This window comes from Pelodiscus sinensis, chromosome 2, assembly GCF_049634645.1.
Source record: "Pelodiscus sinensis isolate JC-2024 chromosome 2, ASM4963464v1, whole genome shotgun sequence".
NCBI classification, from domain to species: domain Eukaryota; kingdom Metazoa; phylum Chordata; order Testudines; family Trionychidae; genus Pelodiscus; species Pelodiscus sinensis.
Window position 1 is genome coordinate 115,892,901 of NC_134712.1, and position 12,902 is coordinate 115,905,802.

Genomic DNA, 12,902 nt, shown 5'->3' on the forward strand with positions numbered 1-12,902 from the left:
GATTAGTAAAGAAGTGAGAATTAGTAACATTCCCATCTCCATGACTTGCTAGGATAGCAAAACTGGCATTCTAATTAGAACTCAAGAGAATTAAAGAGTAAGGAGTCCTGTCAAAGTATACACAATCTTTAAAAATGAGCCAAAAAGGGACTGGCTCATCTGCACACACACTGTATGTTTTCATTACATTGACACACTTGTTTCTAAAGACGTGCTTATTATTTCATAACAACCTGGCCAGATAACAGGCGCTAACTCTATTGGGAACAGAGTACTTATTTCTTTCCTAAGTGAAGAGGGTAGCAGTGATGTCAGCAGTACATTGTGCGGGGAACATCACACAGGAACGTAAAGATCATGTTAGGACCATATGAAAGTGTCAAACATCACTATGCATCTAATTTGCCATTAAATTTAAATAAAAAGAGAGACTGAGAAATAATTTCAGATACTTTGGTCATTGGGCGGCTGTAATGATGTAATCAGCATCCACACCCATTGTAAATGAGATCACTAAGACTGAGTCTGCTGGACTTTGTCATTATTGAAGAAGATGGGAGGCAGATCAACTTCTTACATGACCCAAACTTTGGGATATTTTCACCCTTCATAGATAGCAAAGTCTTTCAGTGAAGGGAAAGATTTTTCTATCAAGGCTCTTTATTCCTAATCAAACACCTAATTTGGTATTCCAGCCTTGTTTCCTTGTGAAAATAATTTTTATTGAGATGGTTTGACTGCTCAGGTTGAAGTGTTTTAAAAATAAATGTACACAGCTTATATACATATCTTATCTACAACAAAAATTAGACTTGGATTTGAGTCATCATCTAAACTTCACTTCCCTCAACTGTGCTGGAAGCACACTCCTAATATCTCATAGTGCTGTATACCTCCTTTTTCCCTGTTAGAATGTACATTCAAGATTAAAAATGTGTAAAATACATCGGCTACATCATTTAGGCCATATCTGCCAAGCAATCCAAGTTTTATTGCATACAGTAAAACAATATCCACCTAATTTTATTCTAATTTCATACAACTACGTGCATACATAAACGTCTAGAAAATTGTTATCAAGTCTGTAAATACATAGACATACTGATTTTTTTTTTTATAACAACCGCAGAGGTCAAAATCAAACTAGGCACTGTGAAAATATAACAAGTGACAGTCACTGCCTTCAAGTGATTACAATCTAACTTAAAGACACAACTAGTAGGTGAAACAACAATAGATGGCAATTAATACTAATGAACATAGCTAGTCTATTTGTACAACAATGGTTCTCTCTCATTTTCAGGGGGTTTATTATACAGATTTTTAAAAATGTATTAACAATCCAGTTGTAGATTTTTCAGTGTATATAACAATATAAACTCATTTAGAGACTAAAATCAGGCCTGAAAACTGGATACAATCACCAAAATGTAACTTGACTAGATTCCAGAGAATTGTATAGGTCAAGAGGAGCAACTTAAAATAAACACAGATCTGAATGGCAACCAGCATAAACAAGCCAAAACTAAAGTTACTGTATTAGCTTGCTCTGTCTGGTATCAGTCAGACTCCTAGAAGCAGGATTTTGTACCAGCTGTACTCTGTTAATTGTGCATGCAGAGAGACCAGCAAAAAGGACACTGGAGTAGACTAAACAGGACAAATCCAAAGTGTTAACAAGGACCTTTGCAACAGCAGGAAAGAGGCAATGACTCACTCTGGCCAAATCTGCAATAGGGCTGGTCACAGCAGAGAGAAGATATCCAAATGTCAGAACAACTAATTATAGGAAAATGCAGTAAGAGAGATCCAGTGAAAGACAGTAAGAAAAGCAGATTGCTAAAACTGATGTCTCGATATCACAAGCTGTAACTAAATATTGCAATATTTGTACAGCAGAATAATATATGGCCGCTTATACAGCTCTTTTCGTTTGTAGATCTCATAACTTGTATAACCAAATGCTGCAGTTTACAAAAAGTATGGTAGAAAAATGTAAACTTGCATTGCGTATCTGCTGCTGTAAATTTCAATTAGTCATGTTCCAGAATAAAGCTGAAAGTCTTGTCTCTCACATCACAACAGCAAACTGACATACTCCATTAGGTGGCAGTGTCAGATCAATCTGTTCCATCTTCCCAGCTGAAATATTTCAGAAGCAAGCCATGGGAAGATGCAAGCATCTGCACTGAGTGGGTGGATACAGAACTATGTGGAATGTATTTAGCATGTCAACATTTGTTTTCATGTATGAGACTGATCCATGGATGACCCATACAACATGCAAAACAACATTCTTCCAAGACAATTTTTAACTACACTAGATGCAGTTCAGTGATTGCCATGGTTGCTTGTCAGTTGTATTCATTTTTGTGTTCTGTCAAAGGTTACATGGAATAAATTGTATTATACACCACCTTGTTCGGCTGTTTTGACTAGGTATATCTATTGCTATAGCAAATAATCACTCAAAACAAGTTGTCTGTAGATCTGAATTTAATTAGCATTTATCACATTGTTACCATGAAGTAGGTATTACAAATTCTCTTCTTCAGTTTTAAAATTCTAAGCACTGCATCACTGACCTACCAATCTGTTCGTGTACAATTCTAAATGATAGAATCAGCAAACGTACTTCACCATTGCCTTTTTATTAGAATTCTAATGCTACTTTTCCCTGTTTTCCAGATCTACATCATTACGTGATACCTCTTTTCCTGCTAGGTTTCTGGATGCATTTCCGTATCAGAGCCAGCAACACATATTGGAAAAAAAAAAATCAGATCTACTTTGAACTTCATTCCACCGAACAGAAGCAGAAAACACTTTTAAAAGTAGAATTCAAGAAGCATACTATATTTTGAACAAGCAACAAATCTGGTGAAGAAAACACTCACTGGTATGCACTTGAGTTCCAAAACTGATTAACAAAGCCACTTCTAATTGAAACCTGCTTCTATGTTTGAATTATAAAAATAAGACCTGACAATGGCAATGAAGAAATTCTTAGGAATGTATATTTGTTTGTAAATTCTGTGTAAATATAATTGTCATGATTGTATGTTTTTATAATCAAGTCCTGGTCTCCTTGAAAAATGAATTTAAACAGAAGTTACGACATTAAAAATAAGAAGAACTTAAAAGTCAAAGACTGCCATTACATACCAATTGTCAAAATTGTGGGTCAAAAGATGACAGTTTGTGTGCTTCATATACCTATAAAATATGTATGAAACCCTGACTCATGAAAAAGCAGCATTGACTCTCATATTCTTTTTCACATTCTGACAGACAGGTAATAAAGACAATATGAAACTCCTACTTCCAGGTACATTTAACGTATTTACACTTCTACTGTCCAAAAAAAAAAAAAAAAAAAATCTTACGGAACTCACAGCCAGCAGACTCTCACACATTCAGAAGGCCTCCCACTATCACTAGCAAGTAATGCATTATTCAAAGGTCCTTTTCACATTACCCATAACAATTCCCCAATCGTGTCTATTAGTCAAAGACTAACTAAAAACAATTACTAAGGCTTAAGATGTTTTAGCATTAAAACTTGAGCAACATATTTGGAACTATCTTGGAAATGCCAATTTGTATGATTCATTCTGTATTATTCATCTCAAATACATTTGCACTGGACAGGGTCCCATAAATAATATTTAGAAAACCCCATGTGGCAACTTTTTGTTCAAAAAAAAAGTAAGCATTATGCTGTTATTTTTAAAAATACAATAGATGGGGCAGGTGAGGTAGTCATTTCACATCATTGAACCTGATTTTCTGTTTCACCTGCCATTTTGACATGGTCTTCTGCCCCCTCCCCCCCCCATGTCTTTACTCTAGACCAGAGGTCGAGAACCTTTTTTGGGTTAAGGGTCCGCTGACCCACAGAAAAATCAGTCGGGGGCTACACATTCCTCTCACACACCAGAGTCTTGGGAGCCCAACCTAGCAGATTTTGTGTGTGACAGTCCCGCAGCGAGGGGGTGAGAGCACCAACGTAGGTTCCCTATTGCTGAGGGGCAGATCTAGGCAAGAGGGGGACCACAACCAGCTACCGGGCCTTACGTTCCCCATCCCTGCTCTAGACCTCCTACTTTCTGGTCCCTCTTCTCCTCCTGTTACTCTGCCATCTCCCATTTTCTCTATCTTCTGTCACCGCTCTACCTCCACAACTAGTCCTCTTTAAAATACTTCTAATGTCTGCCATTAGCAACAGGACTGGCATACTGAGATTTTGCCACCGCCACCTTTACCCAGGCAGTGAACCAAGCTGCTGGTACAGGATGTAAATTCTACCAAGTCAGACCAGTGCTGCATGCCTATGGCACATTCCAGAAGCTTGAAACTAAACCTGAGAAATGCCTAACAACTTAAGCATGTGTTTAAATTTAAGCAAGTCAAGGATGTTGTCATCACCTACTAGGCTTTCTTCTAGTGTAATTTTAAATATGCCAAGTAATGGAGCAGCTTACATGACTCTCACAGGGATTCCAAAGGCTAGTAAAGTTTACCATTAGAAAGTTTTATGCTTTAGCTAGTAGAGTCTAAATTTTCCCTTTTTAAATTTCATTGCATTAATCCTAATTGTGCCACCTCTTCTGCCTCAATAGTACGCACTTCCAGTATTTGCAGGCTTATGTCCTCACTATGTCTAGATTACACTGAAGTTTCAAATGAGGTTAATGCAGCTTTTCGAAAAAAGGGGGGTTGCTGAAAAAAAACGCGCCCCAACTACTTTCACTTGTGAAAGCTCTGCTTTCGAAACTTCAGCGTAGTCTAGACGTCACCTTAATGGTTAGCTAAGCTATACCTATATAACTTTTAAAATGCTCTTATAAAACTATTTTTGTCCTCTGAATTTCCTCCAATTTCTACAAATAAAGATAAAAAACCCCACAACCTTTCTAGTAAAAGGTTCTCAATATTAAACACAGTATATTCCAGTTACAGTCATTGAATTTATAACCTCACTGCCGTGTCATAGAATCTCTCAACACATGCAGCCCAAAATTGTACTGGCCCTTTTTACTCAGATTTCTCACTACAAAATTGTTTTGAATTCTCTCTCTGCATCTAATGATAAGTCTCTCAGAATTATTATTTCCCCAAATTCCTCCTTCCCATTACATAGCTGTGTCTTAGATTGTAATTTACCAGACACACTGTACAATTAAGATAATTTACCTGTTTTAATTTTCTAGACAGAGTTTTGAGATCTTTCCACAATCTTTTGTATTATTTTGTACCACTCCGTGCACACTTGTAACCACACATTTTATAACATGCTACTGAGATATTAAGGAAGATTGGATCTAATACTAAATTCATCTGTACCCTTTTAGACTCCTCTTTCAATGTTAAATTACATTGGTTGTTTACACTCCCTTCAGGCAGTTGTCAATCTGTGTAACAGTGCTTGTAGCTAAGCTGATATGAATTAATTTTGACAGTAAGGTTCTGAGACTGTATCTGAGGGTTTATGAAAATAAATCCAATCTTAAACATAACCAAGTGATGAAAAATCAGAAGTACTGGTTTCTGAAGACTAGATCTTGCCAGATAAACATTTGTTTGAATACAGTTACAATATTAACAGATGAATGGAAAGCAGATAGCGTAACAGATTTAGATTTTCTAGATTTGTCATACTCTCTTAATATTTTAATATGAACAGGATTCAGACTTTGAGAGTACAGTACCTTCCAGGATTTAGGGTAAGCAAGAATTCAAGTATTTTACAGAAAACATTGTTAAAATAAAGATATTCACATCTGAATTGTAATTATTTAGGAGAAAATTTTATCCATCACAGCAAAATATCTGAATTAAATCTCAAATGCATACATAGCTTTGATAACCTTTTAAAATAAGTAAGCCATCAAATCTGGAGGCCAAATATTAGAGTTTTCAATTTTCATGGTTCACAAGTGTGCATCATGCTACCCCATTCTTGTATGTAGGAGATGAAATAATTCATCTCCTTCACCCTTGTGAAGAACAAGACAGAAAAATCACAAACAAACCATGTACTCCAGATAGAATAGGCCCCACAGCAAAACAGTCTAATTTTAAACAGTCTTTGTTTTTGAAGGGGATGATATCTTACTCCTGAGGAATTTTATTTTTAAAAGCTATTTTAGGGTCGATTTTATTTTGGGCAATAGCAGTGTCCCCTTAAAGCTCTATGATAAACTTACTCTTTATTATAAATCTATTACAGAGCAATTTTATAAAGTCTATGATATTTATGAACAAAAGCCAAGGGGTTAGTGGTTAGAAACCTGTATTAATGTTTCAATAAAAGTAAACTAGCTGATGGGTACATAAAACATATTTCACATTGCAATACTAGCAAGAGATATATAAACGTGCTTAAAAGTCCCAGAGAACTCACACACTGAGAGTTCTAGAATTGCAACATATAAACAACGAGATCCTAAATTATTTGCCAATCTCAAAAATGTAAACATAGCAAGGTTCAATGAACTAGGCTCTCAAATTATCTGATGTTCTTATCAGTCACCCAGTAACATAGGCAAAAATTAGGATTACCAAATACCACAGTGCATGCTAGCAACAAGACTACTGAATAGTAGGTATTGGGCCATCAGCTAATTGAATTTTCTTGTCCCCTAAGCTGTTAAATTATATGGAATTCATACAGTGATGTACAGGGGGAAAAACACTAAGAAAGTGGATTAAGGGCATTTGGTACTCACTTGTTTATCTCAATACCAAGCGGATTGGCTGGACGTAGAGACAAGGGGGGAATCCCTTTATTCCTGTCAGTGCGCGTATCATAATAGTTCATTTCATCAACCCAGACAGCAGACTGATCCAAGATATCTAGAGAAAACAAAGCACATATCCTTAAAACAGCAAAGACTGTCCAGCACCATCAACTTCAGCCATACTGAATTAATTTGAAAAAGCCTGACAAATATTATGCATGCCTGGGTAATATTTTGGAAGACATAGAGCAAAACAACCTGGATACAATTATGCTAAACTATTTGCTTAGAGGAGTTAGAAAGATATCAATGGCAGGGCATCACACTTTACATCTCACAGTCTGTACTGCTCTGTTTCTAACACAAAGTACCAACATGGGCAAGTTAACTGGAAAGAGAACTTTTCTAGCATTCATCATTTTCCAAATCTTATACTCAACACCTCTAACCCTGTCACCTGCTGCTTTACAGATATTAGCAGTTAATTTTCACAGGTTTTGGAGAAGAGTTCAGCCAGAGTAAAAGTCATTTTTGGCCACAAGTCCCTTAGCTACCAATGTTGGGAGTCTTCGGGGAGTGAAGAGCAGTAAGCTAGATATGCAAGCATGGGGTCATGTCAAGGTCACAGGTCAGGGTCAGGAAGTCAGGGCAGGGCTGCTCCAACCTGCACTGAAGGGCTGGCAAACAATTAGAAACCTGATGGTCCCTTTCTCTGATGCACCCAGCTGAAGCTGGTCACAGAAGAGAATCTGGCTCTCAGTCTTTTACCGTTTGGCAAACCATGGATTTCTCCTTTCCACGGACTTCCCCTTTCCATGAGTTTCTAATAAAGTTTACAATCCAAATGTAATATTTGAAAACATTAGATTAGCTCTGAGAAAAATATGTTATTTAACTGCCATCGGAATCATAAAGGGAAAACAAAAACCTAAACTGTTGCTTTTGTGTAGACCCTTAAATAAACAGTGGCTGTCTTAATTTCTCAATGAGCTAGATTGAATAAAAACATTTACAATCTATTTCTGACAGGATTGCAACTGAAATTTGGGGCATTCTTATTAAACAATACACTAGAAATACTCCAGAAAGGTCTTCTTTTCTCTTACAGGAAGGCTTGAGTTGCTAATGTTTAATTATAATTGAGTTCAACATTCAATTCCTTTTAAAAAAGGATATTAGTTAGAAAGATCTATAAGGTATAATTATTTAGCAAAAAATAATGTTTGAATGAGACAAAATACCTAATTTCTCAGGTTTCAGAAGTTTGAAAGAAACAGTCGAAGTTCCTCTGCCACCCGATTTGGTAGTGACAATTATGTCCCCCTTATCATTTTTAGCTTGTCCCACTCGACATACTATTTTACTAGCAGACATCCATTCAGCAGTCAGCAGACAGTTGTGTCCACAGATTGTTAAACCTGGAAATCAAAGACTTACTGTGAATAAAACTGAGGAAATACAGACTGCCTTAAAATAGTTAGTATTCTATTTAATCTAGACAAGTTATAAACAAGAAAAAAGAAATGTTGTCAACCTGTAGTTTGTAATCTAGATGGATAATACTGATATTTATTTTAAGCATTTTCTTTTCTATTTTTAATCCATTTAAACTTTCAGAGTTGTGAGAAATTATGGGTGGGAGGTCATCAGAGTACTTAGATTCAAACTTTTAAGCTTTATAAACTGTTAAAACACAAACTGTAAACACCACATGTCAAAATATACAAAGTAAATATCTTTAAAATCAACAAATCAGACTTGCTAATACTATTCATTCCCTAATCCATTTGTGACAAGTCTAATTCAAAAAATTAAATCATGGAAATTTAGACTCTAGTAAGTTCTGAAGCAGCATTTTTCTTACATTTTGATCATCATCAATGGAAATTTTTTGTGCATGTGTGTGTCTACAGTGAAATCAATGTTTATCAACTTTTACTCATAAAAATCTAATCCTGCCATGCTTAGTTACAGATAATTGAAGTGCTGTCATCTGCTAACATTTAACTCTTCTATAGCACTTCGCAGACCCTATAGCAGGCATGTCCAAAGTCCGGCCCGCGGGCCAATTGCGGCCCGTGTTCCGGTTTAATACGGCCCCCCCAGGTAATATGGCAATATCTATCTTTTATGGCCCCCAACGAATCCATATGTATTGAGATTAATACATTGTAAAATCTCAGTTAATGTCAGTTGGTCTAAATCAGTTATAAATATATTTGGACACAACATGTATACTTGGTGTTATGTTCCTGTTCATATTTTTTGAACTTAAAAGTTGACAGACAAACTCTATTACCAATAATATGTAATGTACTTTACAATGTTCCTGACATATATTTCAGCTTCCTGGATTTTTTTTTATCTGGCCTTCAGATATGAAAGGCAGAGTGATTTAACACCTGTTTAGATTTGTCATCCATGTGACGAAATGAAAAGTATGCCGTTTGCAATAAACTTTGCATAAAATAGTTAATTTGTGTTTAATTTTAATGGTTCAAAGAATGTCAGGCAAAATGGTCGGCCCTCACGCATGTTCACTTCATCAAATCTGGCCCTCTTTGAAAAAAGTTTGGACACCCCTGCCCTATAGAGTAAGGAAACCATGGGTACATTTTCCAAAAGCACATAGGTGAGGAAGATATTACTCATTTTATGGAAAGACAAAACAACAATGGAAGAATAAGGAAGCTGACAGCAAGACATGATAGAAAATAACAAAAAAGAAGGCTCAAATGGATGCATTAACAGGTGTGTTGTGAGCAAGAGACATGAGAAGTCATTCTTCCGCTCTACTCTGCGCTGATTAGGCCTCAGCTGGAGTATTGTGTCCAGTTCTCAGCACCACATTTCAAGAAAGATGTGGAGAAATTGGAGAAGGTTCAGAAAAGAGCAACAAGAATGATTAAAGGTCTAGAGAACATGACCTATGAAGGAAGACTGAAAGAACTGGGTTTGTTTAGTTTGGAAAAGAAAAGATTGAGAGGGGACATGATAGCAGTTTTCAGGTATCTAAAATTTTAAAGTGTCAAAAGCAGGAGGGAGAAAACTTGTTCTTCCTGGCCTCTGAGGAACAAGAAGCAATGGGCTTAAACTGCAGAAAGGAAGGTTTAGGTTGGACATTAGGAAAAAGTTCCTAACTGTCAGGGTAGTCAAACACTGGAATAAATTACCCAGGGAGGTTCTGGAATCTCCATCTGTGGATATATTTAAGAGTAGGTTAGATTAATGTCTATCAGGGATGGTCTAGACCAGTGGTTCTCAACCATGGGCCCTATGGCTCCCCAGTGGCGACACCCTACCTCTAGGGGGCCACATGGAAAAAACGGAACATTAGGTAAATTATGTACCTTTTTTCCCCCAACTAACAACGGCTATCAGGAGGGCCACAGAGGTAAACGAGGCTCAGAAGGGGGCCATGAGCAAAAAAAGGTTGAGAAACACTGGTCTAAACAGTACTGGGTCCTACCATGAGAGTCTTAGTATTCTATTATTCTATGAACATATGGAAGATAGGAAACATGCTAAGCAAGCATCGAATTGGGTCCGTGAAGGAGAAAGTGAGGAAGGCCAAGGAAGAATTGGCAGAAGACATAGTATACTGAATACAGTGGCATTACCTAAAGTGCCACAAAACTATGGTGTGAGCGTAAACAATGGAGGAACTGGACCCAATGTGTCAGTGGTATCAAAGGAACTAAGATCTAAAGAAGAGATCTAACATAATGTAACCAGCAGAAAAATAAACTGTGTGGGGATAAGGAGCTTTGCTCCTTTGTGACAAATTACTAAGGTCTGAAAAAAAAATTCTCAATTAAAGAATGGTTTTATGTTTGTGTTTTACAAACATAAAAATGTGTGATATATCAAATCTTGTTTTTTCTGGCTTTTGCCCATGGATTTTTTCAAGGACATAAGTAAGAAGCTGAAGTGGAACTTTTCTCAGCGCTGATGTGAAAAGATGAGAGAGTTGACACGTTAACAAAGAACTTTACCCAAGTGCATGAGAAGAGTTTGATTAAGTAGATTCTAAAACAAATAAAGAAATCAGACTTTGAAACTTGAGGGGGAAAGTGATTTGTAGTTACTGCTTAAAGACTCTTGTGAGATAATTGCCATTAATTTGTTAAGTGTACATAAAAACTTGCCACAAAATCTGATTTTTCTACTGTAAAGAATAGAAAAGGGAAGGAAGCATTTATTTTATTTTAACAACCATAGCATTCTGAATGCATCACAAGAAAAAAAAAGAGCACTTTTTCCCCCTCCTTTGTAGGTCAGTTTTAAGGTTTGTTTTGTAAGATTCATGTAATTTCTATTTAAATTAACTGAATGAAAGAATTTAACTTTGGCTTTTCTCTAAAATACACAGGAAATGTTTATACTAGTGAAAAATCTACTTTAGAAGATTTCTAATCTTTTAAGAGGGTTTTTCCTACCTTCAATTTTATTTCTTAAATAAATATTACTGCTCATGAAACATGAGACTTAAGAAGCCTGCTAACTTAAAAATTAGGTTTCATGTGCTTGACATCACAGAATAGTAAATGACATGGCACTGTACTCTTCACTAGTTAGTAGGATATGAAAAACATTATTGTAATGTCACAGAGCTAAAACTTTAAAGCTGAACAATGATCTTCCTCAATACATATAGAAATCCAGAAATAAACTTCATTCCCAAATGACAGAACCTTTCTATAAATAAAAAAGATGTTTTTCTTAATTTTACTGCAAGAATTTTTAAAGATCCATAAGTTTCTAAGTCACAAGTGACTTACAATCTGGTTGTTTTTAACAGAATGAAGTATAAAAGGTATATTCTCTTTCCTCATATATGTGGTTTTCAGTTTATTCCTAAACACATATTTTCTTTAATTGCAATACTTTTTGGCAGCAGGTAGTAAGAAGAGTTTAACTGAGGTGTATAAAAATATTATGCCTAAATCCAACAAAGCTTACAAGAGAGAGTACTCTCAGTGTGCATAACCTGGACTTCAGTCCAAGCCCAAAAACTTTTACACTGCAATTTTAGAGGCCAAGCCCAGTAAGCCCAAATCAGCTGATCCAGGCCAGCCTCAGTCACGTAGACGTAGGGTTGCCAGGTGTCCGGTATTCTACTGGAGAGTCGTTTTTGCGCCCTCTGTCCTGTAAAAAAATTCAGAAAATACTGGACATGTGCAATGTCTGGTATTTTGTTTTTCCGGCTGGGCATCGGATGGAAGCCTGGAGGGGGCGGGGGCAGTGGCTGAGACTCCCAGCCACTTCCCTTGCCCAGCTTCTGCACACAAACACAGGCTCCCAGCGCTGATCACGGCCCCGCCTCCCAGCTGGGAGCCACTCCCCCTGCCCCTGCCAGGCTTCTGCACGCAATCAGAGGGAGTCCCAGGCTGGGAGGCAGGGCCGCAATCAGCGCTGGGAGCCTCTGGTTGCATGCAGAAGCTGGGCGGGGGCAGAGGGAGCGGCTGGGAGTTGGGGCGCAATCAGCGCTGGGAGCCCTCAGCTGATTGCGTCTGAGGAGGAGTGACATGTTGGGGAGGAAGAGAAGCCCTGTCCCACAAATTTTTAGCCCGTGTGTTTGGTATTTTTTGGGAGACCATCTAGCAACCCTATGTAGCTGTAACTTTAGACATTAACCAGAAAATGCTGAATGTTAAATAAGCTAAAATACGCTAAAATAAAAATTGCAATGTTAAATCTACCATGTATTTGAGTTTGTCTGTCTGTGTGTTTGTCTGTTCAAGAACTCTTCCTAAACAGGACCATCAAATTCAGTACACAGCTTCCTCTGACCATAACTTAAAGGTCTGGTTGTGCCAGGAAAATGGGATGTGCCTAGAGTGGGATTCCTTCTCAGAAACCCCCCAGAGAAAATAGAAAGAATCATCAGAAGTGAATGAGCTGGCTAGGTGTGTCCACGCTCCACCTGCCTTCTGAAACTTCCCTAGCCATGGGCCTCTCCCTCCCTCCCCCCCAACACTTTTTAAGGAGGACAGCAGGGGCTGAAACCCAATTTGTACAGAACATTACTGGCTGTTCCCCTTCCTCAGGTAGCAAATGGAAAGTGCACAGTTTGTTCCATTCCATAGGGGAAAAATTAGAAAGGTAAAGGCACAAAACAAACTCAGTCTAGCTAGAGACATAAAGGGTAACAAGAAA

At 37.3% G+C, this 12,902-nt stretch overlaps 1 protein-coding gene across 4 annotated transcripts in view; it reads right to left on the reverse strand.

Annotated features, from left to right (window-relative positions):
- EXOC2 (exocyst complex component 2) overlaps positions 1-12,902 on the reverse strand; it is a 190,604-nt gene that overhangs the window by 154,563 nt on the left and 23,139 nt on the right. For all 4 annotated transcript variants that reach the window (XM_075921345.1, XM_075921343.1, XM_075921344.1 and 1 more), the window contains 2 exons: positions 7,985-8,161; positions 6,732-6,858 (listed from right to left, as the gene is read on the reverse strand). In XM_075921345.1, the coding sequence (XP_075777460.1) occupies positions 6,732-6,858; positions 7,985-8,161 (304 nt within the window). The remainder of the gene's footprint in view (positions 1-6,731; positions 6,859-7,984; positions 8,162-12,902) is intronic.